Raw genomic sequence first — 17,011 nt, 5'->3', positions numbered from 1 at the left:
GGGATAGGTGGAGGTGGGCGCCGATGGTTTCTATTATAAACAAAAATGCCTTCTATGCTTCCTACTAAAAATTAGAAAAAAGTAAAAATGAGAAGGAAAGCGTCCTGTACTTCATATGTCTGAAGAATAACACTTTTGCTCTATTAGTGTCTTTTCTTTGCATGTGCATTTTTTATTAAGGCTTGATTTGTGTATTTTATACTTCTTTATTCACTTCAAAGCATTTTCCTATTTATTATGCTTTTGATGAATATTTCCACAACAAAACACTTCATAATAGATAACAATATTTAGGTGTACAATTGAGACTTTCCACGCCCCCCCCCCGCCCCCCAGTATTTTACTATGAAAAATCTGAAACAGAGACAAGTAGAAAGAAATGTATAGTGAATATTATATATCTACCGTCGGGTTCCACAATTGACATTTTACTAAACTCACTTTTCACATATCAGTCTCTATCCCTCTGTCCAGCAGTGATTCATTTTATGTTTTCAGGCATATCAAAGAAAGTTGCAGACTTTGCTACACATCATCCCAACACTCCACTTCATCAGGCATGCCATTAGCGTGAGTTCAATATCTGTTTTCTGGTTCTTTTCCTTAAGTAAATTATATATAAATATATATAGATAATTAAATGCATAAATCATGAGTATCATTTGATGGATCTTGCCAAACGCATATTCCTGTGTAACCCAAATCCCTATCAAGATGTAGAATATTGCAATCGTCCCAGAAAATTCCCTCATGTTCCTTTTCCTCTCAATCCATATCCCTCCACCTCCGCCTATATCCACAGAGGTAATAAATATTTTAATTTTAAAAATTTATTCAAGAACTCATTTTAATTGAAATGAATATATATGTGCTTTTTGTATGAGGTTTTTTCCCACCTGGCATAATGATTTTGAGATTCATCCATGTTTTAAAGCATATCATTAATTTATTCTTTTATTTTATCCAGTGTATTCCTTTATAAGAAAATACACACCCCTCTGTTTAATCTGTTATGTTGGTCATAGACACCTAAACCATTTCCAAGTTTTTTTGCCTATTATTAATAAAACTGTTATGAACATTCTTACAAGTATTTTGTAGTGGCATACGTTTTCATTTTCTTTGGGTAAATACCTAGCAGCAGAATTGCTTTGTCATAAGATATGTACATATTTAGTTATGAAGGAAGTAGCCAGATTTTCCAAAAATGAACCAGATGTATAGGGATATTAAGAATTTTTAATTTGTGTCATGTTTTGGTAAATTGTATTTCTCAAGGACGTTGTCCCCTCAGTGTCAGATGAGCTGGAATAAAACTGTTCATAATGTTGCCTAATAAAACTTAAATGTCTATGGATCTAGATGAAAATTCCTTTTTCATTCCTGATACTGGCAGCTGATGATCTTTCTTTCTCATTCTCTCAGCAGTTTTTCAAATTTGTGATCTATTCAGAGAAACATATTTGGTGTTGGCACTTTTTCTCTACTGCTGTCTATTTGTTGTTTTATAGATTCCCACTTTTCCTTTGTTGCACTCTTCATTTTACTTAATTTGAGTCTTGTTTGTTTTTTTCAAAGCTTCTTTTTTTATTAATTTTTTACATCATTGTTCATTTTTAAGCAATATTTGCTTCTCCCCACCCCCTCAGGTGTAGTCCCCATAGAGTTTCCTTCCCCAAGGCACCCGTGCACCATCACCTCAGTCCCCTGTGCTCCTCCCTCCCTCCCTCTCATCCCTCTCCTGCCTCCTCCCCTGCAGGATGTCTCTGATATATAATTGTCTGTTTTTGCTTTGTTGTGTTTTGTACTGTTATTATTTTTTTACACTGATGTCTTATTTGGTTCCCCTATATTCCTGCTATAAGTGAAACCATCCGATATTTTTCTTTTTCTTTCTGGCTTATTTCACTGAGCATAATTCCTTCCAGCTCCATCCACGTTGCTGTGAATGGCATGATTTTATCTTTTTTGATTGCTGAATAATATTCCTCTCTCTCTCTCTCTCTATATATATATATATATATATATATATACACCACATCTTCTTGATGCAGTCATCTATTTCTATTTTTGGGCATTTGGGTTATTTCCAGGTTTTATCTATTGTAAATAGGGCTGCTGCTGAGGTCACTGTTTCTTCTTTTTATTTATCCACAAATTATAACTTCCAGTGCTTTTCATTATTATTTGAGATTAAGGTCTCCTTCTCATGGTACTGCCTTTCTGTCTGAAGACCCCTTTAAGGATTTCTTACAGCTCAGGTCTACTGGCTTTCATTTATCAAAAGCAATTTTACTTGACTTTCATTTTAAAAGAATTTTTCTAGATACAGAATTCTAGATGACTTTTCCCCTTTGCTACTTCAAAGACATTGTTCCATTGTTATCTGTCCTTCATTGTTTCTGATGTCATGTCAGGCATTATTTGAATCTTGTTCTCTTTATGTAAAATGTCACTTCTGTCTGAAAATCTTGAAGACATTTCTCACCAAATTTGGGAGAAGTTCATTTTCGGTTTCTTTGAAAATACTTTCACCCCATTCTCTCTCTCTCTCTCTCTCTCTCTCTCTCTCTCTCTCTCTCTCTCTCATCTTCTTGGTCTCTAATGCAGATGTTAGACTTCTTGATATTGGTGATGAAGTTGTTAAAACTTTCACCATTTTCTGCCCAATAATTGTTTTCTGTTCTTTATTTGTATCATTTCTATTGCTCTATATGCAGCTTCACAAACCCTTTCTTCCATAGTTTCCAGTTTCTTATTAAGCCCATCAACAAGTTTTTCATTTTAATAATTCCTTTTTGTACTTCAAGAATTTAATTTGATTCTATTTTTTAAATATTGTTTCCATTCACTGCTTATATTTCCCTATTTATTTAATCAATATGGATATTTCCCCCTTCATATTTGAATATAGTTGTAATAGCTTCTTTAAGATCCTTGTCATTTAATTCTAATATTTGGATCATCTCAGTATTGCTATTTTTGCTTATTCTCTTGGCCATGGGTCACATTTGCCTGTTTCCTTGTATGTCTAATGTTTTTTTAATTGTATACTGGAAAATATGAATGATATGTTGTGGAGAATGAAGAAATTTGGTTTGGATCTAGTAGCTCCTTCTTTCTGATATTTATAGTTTTCAACTCCCTCTACCATGTCTAGTCAATATGAAAATGTATTTCTGTTTGAATGTTAACTGACTCATGCTGCATATGGACAGCTGAGTAAGCACATATAAAAGTAGATCTCAGTAGTACCATCTATCTCTTTTAAGGGTTGAAGAACTTCCTCTAGTTTTTACCTTCTTTTGGTCACTCTTGTATAGGTGAATGTGTGTGTATGTATGTGTATATATATGTACATGTGTGTATGTATGTATGTGTGCATGTGTCTATCTACCTACCTACCTGTTATTGTTCAGATTTATCCTTAAAATCCGATACAATTTACTCCAGCATGTCTGTAACTGGAACTTCATTTCACTAACTCTTGCTAGGTTTTCTGCATGCTGCATGGGCTGGTGGGTTGGTCCAATCACTAAGGCATGATCTTGAGTTTCAGAATCCAAGTACATGAACTTCCAAATAAAAGTAATCTAACTATATAGATTTTTTTATTCATGACTTCAGACTCTGAGTAGCACATAATTGTTCAAGCTCCAAGCTCAACATTTCATTACTGAATGGATTCTTTTGGCCACCTAAATATAGATATATGTTTACAAAGACTGTGTTACTTCTTTTTTTTCCTGATGATGATTCCTGATTTCCTTTACATTATTAAGAAATTTTCACCTCAGTATTTCTCAAGATTGGAGAAACATGACATTTGGCTTTAATTTTCACTGAGTCCTTTCTGGCCAGGATTTACTGGGTTTGTTCCATGATTATTCCAAGTCTTAGTGAAAACTATGGCTGGAAGGGATAGATGGTAGATTCCAGGTGCTACTTGTTGTCCCCATATGAGTGCTGATCCTGGGGCCAAAAGAAACACAAGCCCTTGCTTGCTTTAGGGGTATTTTTGGAAGAGTAGAAAACACATGATACTTATCTTGAGAGAAGGTCAATATTTTTAAAGTAGCTAATAAACACAATATAGCTATTTAAAAAGAATTTCTTCATAATGAAAAAAAAACACACTAGGCTTACTTCATTCCATTTGCACTATGGAAAAGGAATAGTGAGGAAAAGCTTTCTGTGATCCCTCCATCAGTCATAATAATTGAGAAAATCACACATTCTTAACTAATAATTATATTTGACTTCTGAGCTTTTTACTTTTCCCTATAAATACCATAAATTCTTCAGGCTTCACACTTTATGATACAATATCCAGGTAGCCTCTGGTGAGGATGCTAAAGAAGACTTAATTTTCCCATTAGAATGTATTTTTTCAGTAAAGGATAATTGTCATATTAACGAAGTGGTAATCATTAAGAAGACAAACCCAACTTCAAGTACAAAACCTTCCATTGTCTGTATAATCTTTGAATTTTCTACATCTTCTTCCAAGTTATAGGAAAATAGTGATAAAAACAGTCCCTACCTCATTTGCTCCTTGTGAGAACCAGATATGGTAAAGCATGTGGAGATATGCAACAGTTTCTGCCACGTTCTTATTATTATCATTGTTATTATTCCCCCAGTGTAAATCCAATAAACAACTGCCTACATTAGCACTTTGTTGAATAAGTACCATTCTGGCTGAAGAGAAAAATACACAAACTATAAGCACAATGAAAAAAGAGCTTAGAAAGAGTTTCAAGAGGGAGACACAGGGTAGGTCTCTTGAAGAAGATGACATGTAAGCTGAGTCTTAAGAGAGCATGAACCCTCCACCCAATAAGTGGGAGTTCAGCATTCCAGGCAGAGGGAACAGCGCATACAAAGAGCCTGAGGCTTACATATGTGTGGACCTTCTAAGAATCTTTCATCACCTGGGTGGTGAAACAGAATGAATAAGGGTACAGTAGCACAAGTGCAATCAGAAGGTGGCAAAACTCCAAATGCCTTATAGACTAGAATACAGAGAGTTTGGTTTTCATCTAAGTGCAAAAGGAAGAGACTGAGGAGTTTTCAACAAGGAATGACAAGATCCTCAGACCTCAAGACAAAGGAGGATAAGAAATTGTGTAAACATTTGGAACTTATTGTTCAGAGATGTTAAGAATATAAGTGTAGAAGAAAATATTTTCCACTATGATCGAAGTTATTAATTGCCAGCAAACCAAAAGTCTTTCAAGGATATGTAATAAGGAATTCATTCCTTTCCTTTATTTCACACATGTCATGAATAGGCAAGGGATACTGGGAACCACTTACACAGAACAGATGAGAAGAATAACTACCCTAGGCAGGCAGGGAGCTGAGTGACTGAGAAAGATGACCATAGTGGAGAACTATGCAGGCCCAGAATGGAAATTCAGGTCTGGGCTCTGAGGACCACATTAGATAGAAGGTGATATGGAAGATGCTGTGGGATAGATTTCTCACCAAAAAAGCAAGGGCAGGGTTCCAGTGCAAAATTGGTAAGAAATCGTGAAAGGAAGAACATTCCAGAACAAATGCCATAAGGAGACTTAAAATTTTAATTTATTTATCAGGTAATTACTTTTATAAGTTAGGCTACCCATAGGTTCAGATACTTGCATTGAAAGCTTCCAGGAATGTCAGGGTTACTTCCTCTCTTGAAGCAGCTTCATTCCCTTCAAATTCTTTCTTTTTCTCCCTTTTTTTTAATCTGCTTCATCTTAGCGACTCTCTTGGCATTAATTAAGACCACTGCCATTAAAATAATGAAGTGTTGCTATTTTCACATGATATATTGAGTAATTAAAATTATTTCCTCTCTTAAACAGGAGAAATTATTCCCAGAGAAAAAGCCACGAAATGGCGGCATGTTCAGGTTTTCGTTACCTGGTCACCGATGACACATTAATTTAATCGTGTGCATAACAGCTGAGTCATCAAAACGAGTGAGGTTTGTTGTTTTTTGTTTTTTTTTTTTCCAAACAACAAAACAAAATTATATTACTATGCTACAGGCTGCATCACAGGAATAGCTTTGGAGTGAGTTTTAACATTTTTCTTAGCAGGTGAAGGATCACTTCTTAGATGTCAGCTATAAACCTGGTGACAGCTAATTATCTTTCACTTCACAGCAGCTGATAATAAGAGGAAAAATGGTGAATACCTACTGTTGCCAGGTAACTGCATCCACTGTGCTTCCTGCCACCTTCATGAATCTGTAGGGAACAGAAAGAACAAAGATGCAAACATAAAGGAACCACTTAAGGTAAACCATATCCCCAGGGCTAACGTAAAATAAGCTGAGACATACGTTAGAACGCGCTGGTGGGTTATGTGTTCTGCCAGGGTCCACGGTCACGGTCTACCTTCCCATAACTACTGAAGTCAAAGCTGTTGAGAAAGGAGGGCACTCACACTCTCAGTTCGCCACACATCCTTCATCATCTGGAAACCAGGACCCCAGTGCAGCATTCCAGCTATCACTGTCTTCTCAAGTCATGCCTGCTGGCTCCCATATCACTTCCTCTATGATCAAAATGTATCTGTCCCTTTTCCTAGTCTTCAAGGACTCTGAGCTCTGTGAGCAGACAGATAAATGATGACAATTCCCAAGGATGACAGGCAATAGAACACGTTTTTGAAAAACCTCAGGCCTCTTTCTGAAAAGCATAGGGAAGCCCAATTTGGTTTATAAAAGGAGAGAAAGAGGAAGGAAAGAAGGGAGAGGAAGGAAATAGGAAGGGAAAGGAAGAGGGAGGAGAAAGGGCAAGGTAGGAAGAAGAGAGGAAAAGGAGGAGGGGAGAGGAGGGGGGAGAGGAGAGTAGCCTGGCTCTCGTCTGTGTGGTTCTGCCTCTTCCTTCCCAGGACCACCTGGCACTACGCACAGACACAGGCTGCAGGCAAAGGGACCCATAGCAGCCACTTGCTTGAACGGTGCTACCAGGGCTTCTCTGTGCTGCATGAGTGTGTCAGACCAACTGCTGGGGGAGCTGGCAAGGAGGCCCTGCCTTCTGAGTTGGCAGAGAAAAGCTTCGCATTGTATGTGATGTTGAATCTGGCATTGAAAGAAGGGTAGGGCTTTACTAGGAAGGACAGAGAGAGACAGACGACCAGCATGAGCCAAGCAGGGAGTCACACAGGAGAACGTGTTCTCAGGAGTCCAGATGCTAGATGTCTGTGGACAGGTAAGGGAGATCAGACCATTTGATTACTAGTTGCTTGCCTGTCATGCTAACAATTTTGGCTTTTAGCCCTTAATAACAAGGTACAGGGCCTCCCTGGTGGTGCAAGGAGTTAAGACACAGCACTATGAAGCTATCCGAAGCCACTGCAGCACTAGTTTGATCCCCAGCCAGGAGGCTACCCACATGGCTCAGCAGACCCCCTCCTGTCTCGCCCGCTGCTCCCCTCAGTAGTGTATTTCAGTCAGTCTGCCTGTTCTGTTCCCCACTCTGTCTGTGGAGACTCTTCTCACACACATCACCACCCCACACCCCCACCCCCACCACACACACACTCTGGCTTGCACCCCAGCTCTTGTATACATAAATAAATAAATCTTTAAAAAAAAAAGTTAAAAAAAAATAACCAGGTGCAATTTCAGGCCCAGTTACTTTTGTATGACAACACCCAATATAATATTGTGAACACAGTTAGCTCCTCCTTCATGGATATCTGTTGGATTGATCCTGACTTTCAACAAGTGAAGTGTCAGGATGAGGTTTGAGTTTTAAGATTATTCTGGCTATGGTCAAGGCAATAGACACTGGTGTGGGAGGTGACTATGGAGAAACCAGAGGCTTTGAAATGTCAGAATGAAAACAGACACAACTGGGAACACTGTACAGTGCTCAGGAGGACAGGTAGGTGGGTTTCTCTGGGGAGCCCTAACATGGGTAACCCAGGAACGGACTTTTGATGCTGATATAAATGAATGTACTCCAGTCTCCTGAATATGCCACAATGAATGTGAAGCAAAGAGTCATTGATTATAACAACTATGCAGTCACAAGAAAAGTGGCAGGAAAAAATCATCCTACTTGGACTGAAAGCTCTGGGCAGGTAATTAGGAACACGTAATTTCATGTGTTAGAAGTTGGAAACTGGCTCTTCATGGTACTATAATCTGGAGATCCTCATATGCATTGAATATTTGTCCTTCCATAGATGGATATTAAGTCCTTCTAGAACCTTCCATCATCAAAAGTAGCATGATAAAATGAAAAGGAAACTAGAATTAGGAACATTTGAAGTAGTACTAACACTGTATTTTTTTCCCATCCCACTATCTCTTATCCCTCAAAGAAATCTATAAAATCCATAATTAAATATGAATTATACTGGATGCATACAGAGAAGTTATGTAGTTTACACAGACATATTAAAGTTGAATAGAAGAAAATACTTAACCATGATTCTGGCTAGGAAAATCAATTATTTGTCCTAAGCTAATTTATGGTTTGATGAAATTCTAATTTAAAAAATTTCCAGCTGATATTTTTGAAGCTTTATAAAATTATTCTAACATTCATCTAGAAGAAACCAAGAAAATTATGAAAATTGGAATAATGACGGGACATTTATTTGATTTACTATAATATTAAAATATGACATAAAAATTGCAATTATTAAAACATTCGTAGGAGTTAGTAAGGATATCTTAGGAATTAGTAAAGAAATGAGGAATTAGTAAGGAGATCTATGAAACGGGAGAGTTTTTTTTTTAATTATATGTAAGAATTTATTACGTGGAAAAGAATTTCGTCTATGGAAAACTACAGCTTTTTTTTTTTTTAATGGTGCTATGTGATTTATAGCTATGTGGGGGGAAATTTAAAGTCATATCCTCACCTTATATCTTATTTTGCTAGTAAGTCAAAATAGTAAAATACAGATGAGTTTCATTATATTTTTAGAAATATTTCAATCAGAATTTAGTATTTTTTAAACAAATGATACTCTTCTTAATTTTAGTAATATTTTGAAGCAGTAGAAAAGTTGTTTTAGGTACCTTTGAGGAAGTACCATTATTAAGTAATCATATGAAAACTGCTTTAGGTCACAATCTTTTTCCTTTTAGAAAAATGATGGGGCTAACTTCAAGCATAAAGAAACATTCTACACTTATTCTGAGGAGGAACAAATCTAGTTTGCAAATAATGTCAAACAAATACTATCAGGATGACCAAACACACCCCTGTTCTTTGAGAAGTGTGAAAAACTCATCTAAAATGGAGGAATAATATTTTTAAAAACCTAGAAAAAGAAACCAACCACAGAAATAACACCTAAGGGAAACTCATAAGATAAAACTCCAAGGAATAGATAGAGGAGTCAATGAATTGGGGGGGGGGCGGTATTCTTCTCAACCCCCTGCTTCTTCCCTGGAATTAGGACTCTATCTACTCTGTATCTATAGCGTTCCTATGCTCTGTTTTTGTGTCTCTGCCAGCACTGCGAAGGACAAATCTCAAAAGATCATAATTTTCTTTGTTCAAATCTAACATTGATGGATTCTTCTGCTCTCTAGTTCTGCCTGTTTCTCAGAAACTGGCCCAAACCACATAAATGAATAACTTCCACGCAGCTGCAGAGTGCTCGGCAACAGTAATATTAGAGGTGGAATAACATGCACAGCGAACAGCGCTGTCAGGAGGGGAAGACCGCTGGGGAAGGGAAATTCCATTTAGGGTCTGGAATTATCCAAGGGTTTTCAACCATCCACCTCTAGTCTAATCCCTAGATTTCGGTCTAGGAACATACAACTTTAAGATAACCCAGAATGTGAACAACAGCAAGAAGGGAAGATCTTGGTTTTCCAAGGTTGAATAGCTCTATTCCTGAATTATAACAGAAATCCTGGAGGATTATTTCAGAGACCAGGAGGTGCTGTCCTGTGACGACACCCAGTCATCCAGGAATAAGACAGGCAGAGACAGGGACCTGCACCACAAGAATCTGGCCAGTGCCAGGCACACATTTCAGTATTTGGGGATCTTCTCCTTTGGAGTCAATCTGCTGCTATGGAAAAGAACAAAATATCCCCTTTCGTTGTGAGAGTTCCTTTCCTTCCCCAAGAGACCCCAAATCTGGGAGAATTTCTTTCCTTTGTTATCCACCTGCACATATGACGTATCTGAAATATTGTTGAGCCTTCTCTCCCAGGGCATATCACAGCTCTCTTTATAACAAGGCACATCTTTATTCATGGTCTTTGGGGCTTGGTTTCTACTTCTGGACCACAGAGTGCAGCCTTGAAAACTGGATTCTGAATTTTGCTCCCAGGAAGGAGGACAGATCTTCACAGGGAACTGGGTATGTAAATGAGCACAAATATTAATAAGAGCACAGCAGCCTGCTCTTTCTCCTCTGTGTTCTCAAGGAGAAAGTCTAGGGATGCAACCAATATGAATACAGCATAGCAGCCACTCTAGAGAAAAATCCAGAAAAAGTTGTGCAGAAATTATTCATCTTGAGTTACAGCAAACCAGGCATCTTCGATTTGTCCAAAGTCACCAAAGTTTCCGTGGCTAACAATGTATTGAGTTGTATTAGGTGTCACATTAACCAAAGGAAACGCTGACAGCTCTCTCCCCGCATCTCTCTCTCCCCCTCTCTCCCACTCTTTTCCCCTACCTTCTTCTTCTCTATGTGAGTGACAGAGCACTGATTCTGAGAGCCAGTGCACCTCTCTATTTAGGCTTCCCTTCTAGCTTATATTTCCCTTCGTTTGATAGATTTATAAAACTTTTAATACACAGGCACTTGAGATGGGTGAGACTCTCCAATCAGTCTCTTTCCAATAAAATTACACCCACAAGGTTTAATTTAAGGGAGATCTTGAATGAAGAAGGGGGAAAAGTTAGCTACCCTTTATTGACTGAAAGGCATTTGGTAAGGGGTTTATACCACTCTTCAAGATTGGGATTATCACTTTCATTTTATAGATGAAGAAACTGAGCTCAATATCACCCAGGAAAGTAGTTGCAGAGCTGGGATTCATCCAGTACTGACCCAAAAGCCCTTGCCTTATTTAAGTGGAGAGGCAAACTTATGATACATGTGGTATCTGAGCCCCTGGAGTATTGCTAATAGATCTCAATATTCTTTCATTAACCTCAGAATTGGCCTAAGGTTCCTTCTAAAGACAGTCAGACACTGTCACCTGGAACTGTCCTCAAGGTGAAGCCTCTTTGCTGCTAATGGAAAAGGCTATAGGATAATGCCTGGGACAAAAGGGAGGCAGATGTGATTGAGCACTAACACATAAAGGACAAAATAGGTGTGTTTCTTTAGAATGAAGATAAATGGCAGGGGGATCGGGGAGGATGAGAGAAATGTTGAAACACATCTGGAAGGCTCTGGTTGGAGCTGGAAGGTGCTGGTTAAGGGAATGCTATGATGGATGCGCAGCAGTCTAAAATGATGCCAAGGAAGGTACAATGACTTGGATTTGAGCACGTAAGGCTATAATTGACCTTATATAAATATCCCTGGTTGTGAAACCTAGTGGGAAGGAGGCAAATGCATCAAGATGTATTGATGAATTTTATACAGAGAAACTTTCCAAATGTTCAAGCCCTGCTATGAAGCTGAATCTGTGAGAGATAGCATTGTGGGACTCAGGTAGAGAAATGCTATTTTATCTAGTATGCTAGACCATGTGACTTTGTGGTAAGATAAATGTTCAGAAAAACTGTACCACAGAGTAGAAAGAGCATGGGTCCAGGAGTAAGACAGACATCTGATTTAATACCTGGCTCCATAGCTCATTAGCCATGGTACCTTGGGTAAGCTATTAACCTCCCTGAACCATTTCAAGTGGAGAGAATAGCATCTACTCTCCAAGGTGTTATGAAGATTCATATCATTCATAAAGGAGTGAGGGCACTGCTGTCTGGCACAGTGTTGGTTCTCAATAAATGTGAACTTGGTAAATAATTTTACACCTGTGCATCTCTGTTCTTTGATCTGTAAAATAAAGATAACAGAACCTGCTCTACCTATGTTATAGGGAAACAGTTCTCATACTTCAGGGCACAAAGAATCCCTTAAGGTCCCTGTTCAAAATCCCCAAATCTAGGTCTCATTCCTAACTTTTGGTTTGGCAGGTGTGTATTGGGAATCTGTTGCATTTTGAAGATGTTCTCCAAGTGAGTCTAATGCAGAACCCTTGACAAATCCTGCTGTTGGTAGCACCTAAAATCAGCAATAAGGGTAGGTCATTCTTGGAAGAGAAAGTAGGGTCATGAGGAAAGTAGGAGAGGGAAGGAAAGAAAGAAATGGAAAAGAAGAAAGTGACTAAGTCCCTGAACTTAGTCTCCTTCTCCAATGTTCTTTTATAATTCTCATCTGATTTCTCTGTTATCAGAGAATGAGAGAAACTTCCTTCATCCTAATGCCAATAGCTGATAACCTTGAGTTTTGGGTAAGGAATTAGTCTGTTTCTCTAATCAGGAAAGAAGTCCTTTCCAGGAAAAAAAAAAATGAAAACCATAACAGAAAGCAAGTTTAGAAGTGAACAGTTGTTAACACACACATCAGCTGGGAGCAGACCATTGCAGTAGGCAGTGTTTCCCTGTTAATGAGCACTGAACAGCTGTTGGGAGGCTTTGTCTCTAGAGGCAGAGAGATGGCAAGTCTCTTCTTATGAACTAAGAGGGAAAATTTGTTCTTCTTTCCTGTAGTTTGGTCATCATATAACTCTTTCACAGTTGAAATGAAACAGAATAATTATTACGAATAACATTGTGATAATTACTTGGTGCCCCAAATTGGCTCCAGCTGTGCATCTCCCCACTCCAAGGAGAATGTGGTGCAAGCGGGCTTCCAGGTAGAAGGTAGAGGTGGGATCACCCTCATTACACTGACATGACACTGCAGCTCATCCTTGTAGTTCTCATCCTCATGCTTAGAAGGCTACCTCCAGTCATATTAGAAAAAGCAATTAGGAAAATACCTTCCTTCTCATCTTCAAAATGCACTGTTCTCTTTAACAGTTGTGTCTGACTTTCCTTTAGGTGTCAACAGATGCCAGGACCTACACAGTAAACACTTTAAATTTATTCTCTCATTGATCTTCACAACAAGCCTAAGACATAAGTAATTGCTTTAGTCCCATTTTACAGATGAGGTGACTAAAGTTTTAGAGAGATTGAATAACTACTGAAGATGACCCAGCTAGCAACTAACCTAGGTCTCGTGTGGTTCAAAAGTGCCTGCTCTGCCATGTCCTACCACATATATTTTTCTCCCATCCTGCTAGATTGACTCGGCAGGCTGTGGAACATGTCTTTATGGAAGAAGGGACCCATTAAGTAAAATACACCTAGGACACAAAATTCATAATGGGAGTTTCTTTAGTAATATAGTGAGGTTTCCATCCTACCATCCATGCAGTCTTCATTGCTATCTACACTTTGAATAGAAGTGAAGTTTATAAATCAGCATTAGGCACTTAGAAGAATTATTGGTAATGGGACACAATTAATGATAGAAATACTGGATATAGAAAGGCAATAATTCCATTTCTGGCTTTTAGACCATGGACATAGCCCATATGTCATATGGTCTGTGGGGTGGAAAAGGAAATACAGTATGTGTATAGTTATAGAAAAATACACAGTTACACACTGATGAATGCCATGAAGTGGAGTGTGTTGGCAGAGAATGACTTGGCTTGGCTACTCAAGAAAGGGCGGTGAGGCATGAGAAGAAACCAGCCACGTGAAAGGGCAGAGAACACTTTCCATTGTAAGAAGAGCATCTGCGAAGAGTCCCAAGAACAAGAAACTTAGCCATGAGTGAAAAGGTCAAGTGCAAGAAGATAAGAATGAAGAGCTGGGTGATGGCCAACTCAATCATTGCACGATCTCATTGAACATGATGAGGAGATTCCATTTTATTCTAAGAGCAATGAAGCCACTAAAGAGTCTTCAGTAAGTGACTGACGTCATGTGAATTAAGATTGTAAAAGACTTTTCTGGCAACTGAGTGGTGAATAGAGCAGATAGGACGACGGTGCAAGAAACAGACTGGAACGAGGTTGAGGAAGAGGCCTAGGTTCGGAGTTTTCCAAACTGTGATTTATTTTGTTCCTGTCTGCTCTGTGGTACCCCTCACCTGAGGCGGGGCTCAGATTCCCAATAAACTGGTCCAAATCATTAGGGGAACACTAGTCCCTCTGGGCAGTTTCTGAAAATAAGACTGTGGTCCTGTGAATCGAAGAAATTCTGCATGTTGAACCCCCCTTCTTGGAGATTCAGAACATAAACTATTCTGAATGCTAAAGATGCTTGTGTTTCCTTAAATATGTGTGTCCCAGTATTTCTCAAACTTACTTGACCATAGCACCTCTTACTTTTTCCCCCTTACCTAACATTAATATCCTATAGAAATTAAACTCTCCAGAGCACATGCAGGGAAATGCTATCATAAGTCATTGTAACAAAGACTTATCTGCATGTGCTCAACTTACTGGACCTCCTCGTCTCCACCTCTTTATGTTCCAATGGTTTAAAGAGTATTTCCTGACTCCTGCATTATATATGTTAGATATTATATGAGGATAAATGCCTTCATATGTCTGATTAATCCTCCCATTTCTAACGTCTATTTTTCTGTCACATGTTCTTTCCTTTCAGACTGTGATGTTTTCTTCCTTTCCGATAGGCCCATTTTCTTCATTGTTCCTGGATCTCTTATGAGCAGCTTTCAGGTATCCTAAAGTAATCTTCTTTATCACTTTGGGCAGGGCAGGGGACTTACAATGATGGAGGAGAGAGCTGAGCCACGGGTGCACGCACTCTGTGGGAAAACTCATGTAAGCCCCTGGTGTGGTCATCCATCCGCTCCTGACTTGGCGCTGCCTGCTCTGCAGACTGTTTCCCCAGAGAACACGTTCTCTGGCTTGCCACGTCCTTACTCTGCTGAATCTGTCAGGAGACGTCCACGCATCTACTGTCTTGTGCACATCTGCCAAAAATCCCTTATCTGCTGATGGTCCCTCTTTTTTTTTTTCTCCAATTTTTTTTATTTCATATATTTTTTACATCATTTTTCATTTTTTGCACAATGTATGCATTTTCATCTTGGTTATATTCCCCATACAATTCCCACCCCCCTTATTTTGACCTGGTTAATAGTTGCTTGTTGATTTTGATTTTTACTTTATTATAAATAGTCTTTTTCCTGGTCCCTTATTTAGGTTTTCTAAATTCCTGCTATGAGTGAGGCTGATGGCCCCTCTTCTAGTGTGTTTGTTGTTATAAAGTTTTTCTTTATCTATTTTTAATAGGAATTGGGATGATTGTTCCAGGAGGAAATGGAGCTTGTGCTCAGATCACTATCCTGAAATTGAAGCATACTTAATATATTTCAAAGCCATCTTTGTTACTCTGGAGTTTATTTCTCGAGCATAAATCTATGTCACTTCTTTGGAAAAGCTCCCTTTTCTTAAGGCAATGATGCTGCTTTAAGTGAGGTTCGTCAGCATCATCAGAGCTGTTAACTGTGCCAAAAGTGGAAGTCATCCTTTACTAATTTCTCCCATCCACTCACTCCAGCTTCCCCAATATATCCATCAACAAGTCGTGTCACTTCTATCCTAGCTTCTCTATATCTCTTCATCTATTACCTAAACCTAATCCATGATTATCTCCTAACGAAGCAGCCTCCTTACTGAGCAATTCTGAACCCTTACTTTTGTGCCTTGAGTCCTATTTGGCCTGTATGGTAGACTCAGAGGGTACCAGCTAGAACTGTTGCTGTCCAGACAAAAACCCTGGAATGGTTTTCCATCATCAGAGAATAAAATGCCCAGCAATGACCTGGTCACTGCCTTCTATGCAATCTCATCTCCTACCTCTGTTCTTTTGCTTACTATACTGCCCATCTTTCCATTCCTCAAATGCCCTGACCTTGTTTCTAATTCAGGACATTGACAAAAATGATCTATAACCTCACCTTGAACTTTCTTCTCTCCACTCTCTAAACATTGGCTTCTTCTCATTCCTTTGTTCTTGACTAAAATAATTTGATCTTCATTAAGTCTTTTCTAATCACCTTCCCCAATGGATCCCCTAGCCACAAGCATCCCAATTACCTCCTTCATAGTATTACACAAAATTTACAATAATTTGCTTTCTTATTTACTATTTAAGGTTTATTACTTAAGGTTCTCCCTTGCTAAGCTCGAAGAGTATGAGAATCATTTGGCTTTATTCCTCTATATACAGCCAGCACTTAAGCAAGCAAGAATCAAACACAAAATAGGTGTTCAATAGGGCCTCCCCGGTGGCGCAGTGGTTGAGTGCTGGGTTGTGAAGCCGCCCGCAGCCTCTGCAGCACTGGTTCGATCCCCGGCCACTGGGCGAGGGTCCCACATGGCGTGCAGACCTCTCCTGCCGCCCGCTGCTCCCCTCAGCAGTTGAATTCTCATCAGTCTGCCTATTCTGTTCCCCACTCTGGCTCTGGTGAGTTCTCTCACCCTCCCGCATTTCTGACTGTACCCAGTGCTTATATAAATAAATAATCTTTAAATAAAAAAATAGGTGTTCAATAAAAATTTACTGAGAGTGAATTCGGCACTCACTGCATAGAATTTAAACATCTGAGAAGGAGACTCGGTAAACATGTTTTCAAAGAACAACTTGTTATTGACCCTGACATATAACTGAAAAAAAAATTAAATCCTTACTCTATGGCAGACATTGCAATAAATTCCAAATAAGTTTTAAAAGTCCAATACTGAAAATTAAAGCATTTTAAAAAATGAAAATAAAATAGTTACTTCTTCCTAACTGGGAGGGAAGAAGCTATCAATAAGAAAGTAGACAAAAACAAAAACAATTATAATAAAAATAAACTTTAGAAACAAACAAAAAATGTTTCAAAGTAGTAAAGCAACAGACCAAGATTAAACTGTTCTTACATAAATGATGTATAAATACATTCAAAAGAAAAATAGAAGAAGCTGATAAAACCC

At 38.6% G+C, this 17,011-nt stretch overlaps 1 protein-coding gene across 2 annotated transcripts in view; it reads right to left on the bottom strand.

Moving 5' to 3' along the window:
• The window catches only part of HPSE2 (heparanase 2 (inactive)), a 448,287-nt gene that overhangs the window by 161,089 nt on the left and 270,187 nt on the right, over nucleotides 1-17,011 (bottom strand). For both annotated transcript variants that reach the window (XM_054690003.1, XM_054690004.1), the window contains one exon: nucleotides 6,195-6,242. In XM_054690003.1, coding sequence (XP_054545978.1) covers nucleotides 6,195-6,242 — 48 coding nt within the window. The remainder of the gene's footprint in view (nucleotides 1-6,194; nucleotides 6,243-17,011) is intronic.

The sequence above is a fragment of the Talpa occidentalis genome, unplaced genomic scaffold (genome assembly GCF_014898055.3).
Source record: "Talpa occidentalis isolate TD23 unplaced genomic scaffold, MPIMG_talOcc4v2.1 talOcc4.8, whole genome shotgun sequence".
In the NCBI taxonomy this organism is placed as follows: domain Eukaryota; kingdom Metazoa; phylum Chordata; class Mammalia; order Eulipotyphla; family Talpidae; genus Talpa; species Talpa occidentalis.
Note: the sequence above shows the minus strand (reverse complement) of the source record. Positions and strands in the feature narration are given on the sequence as shown.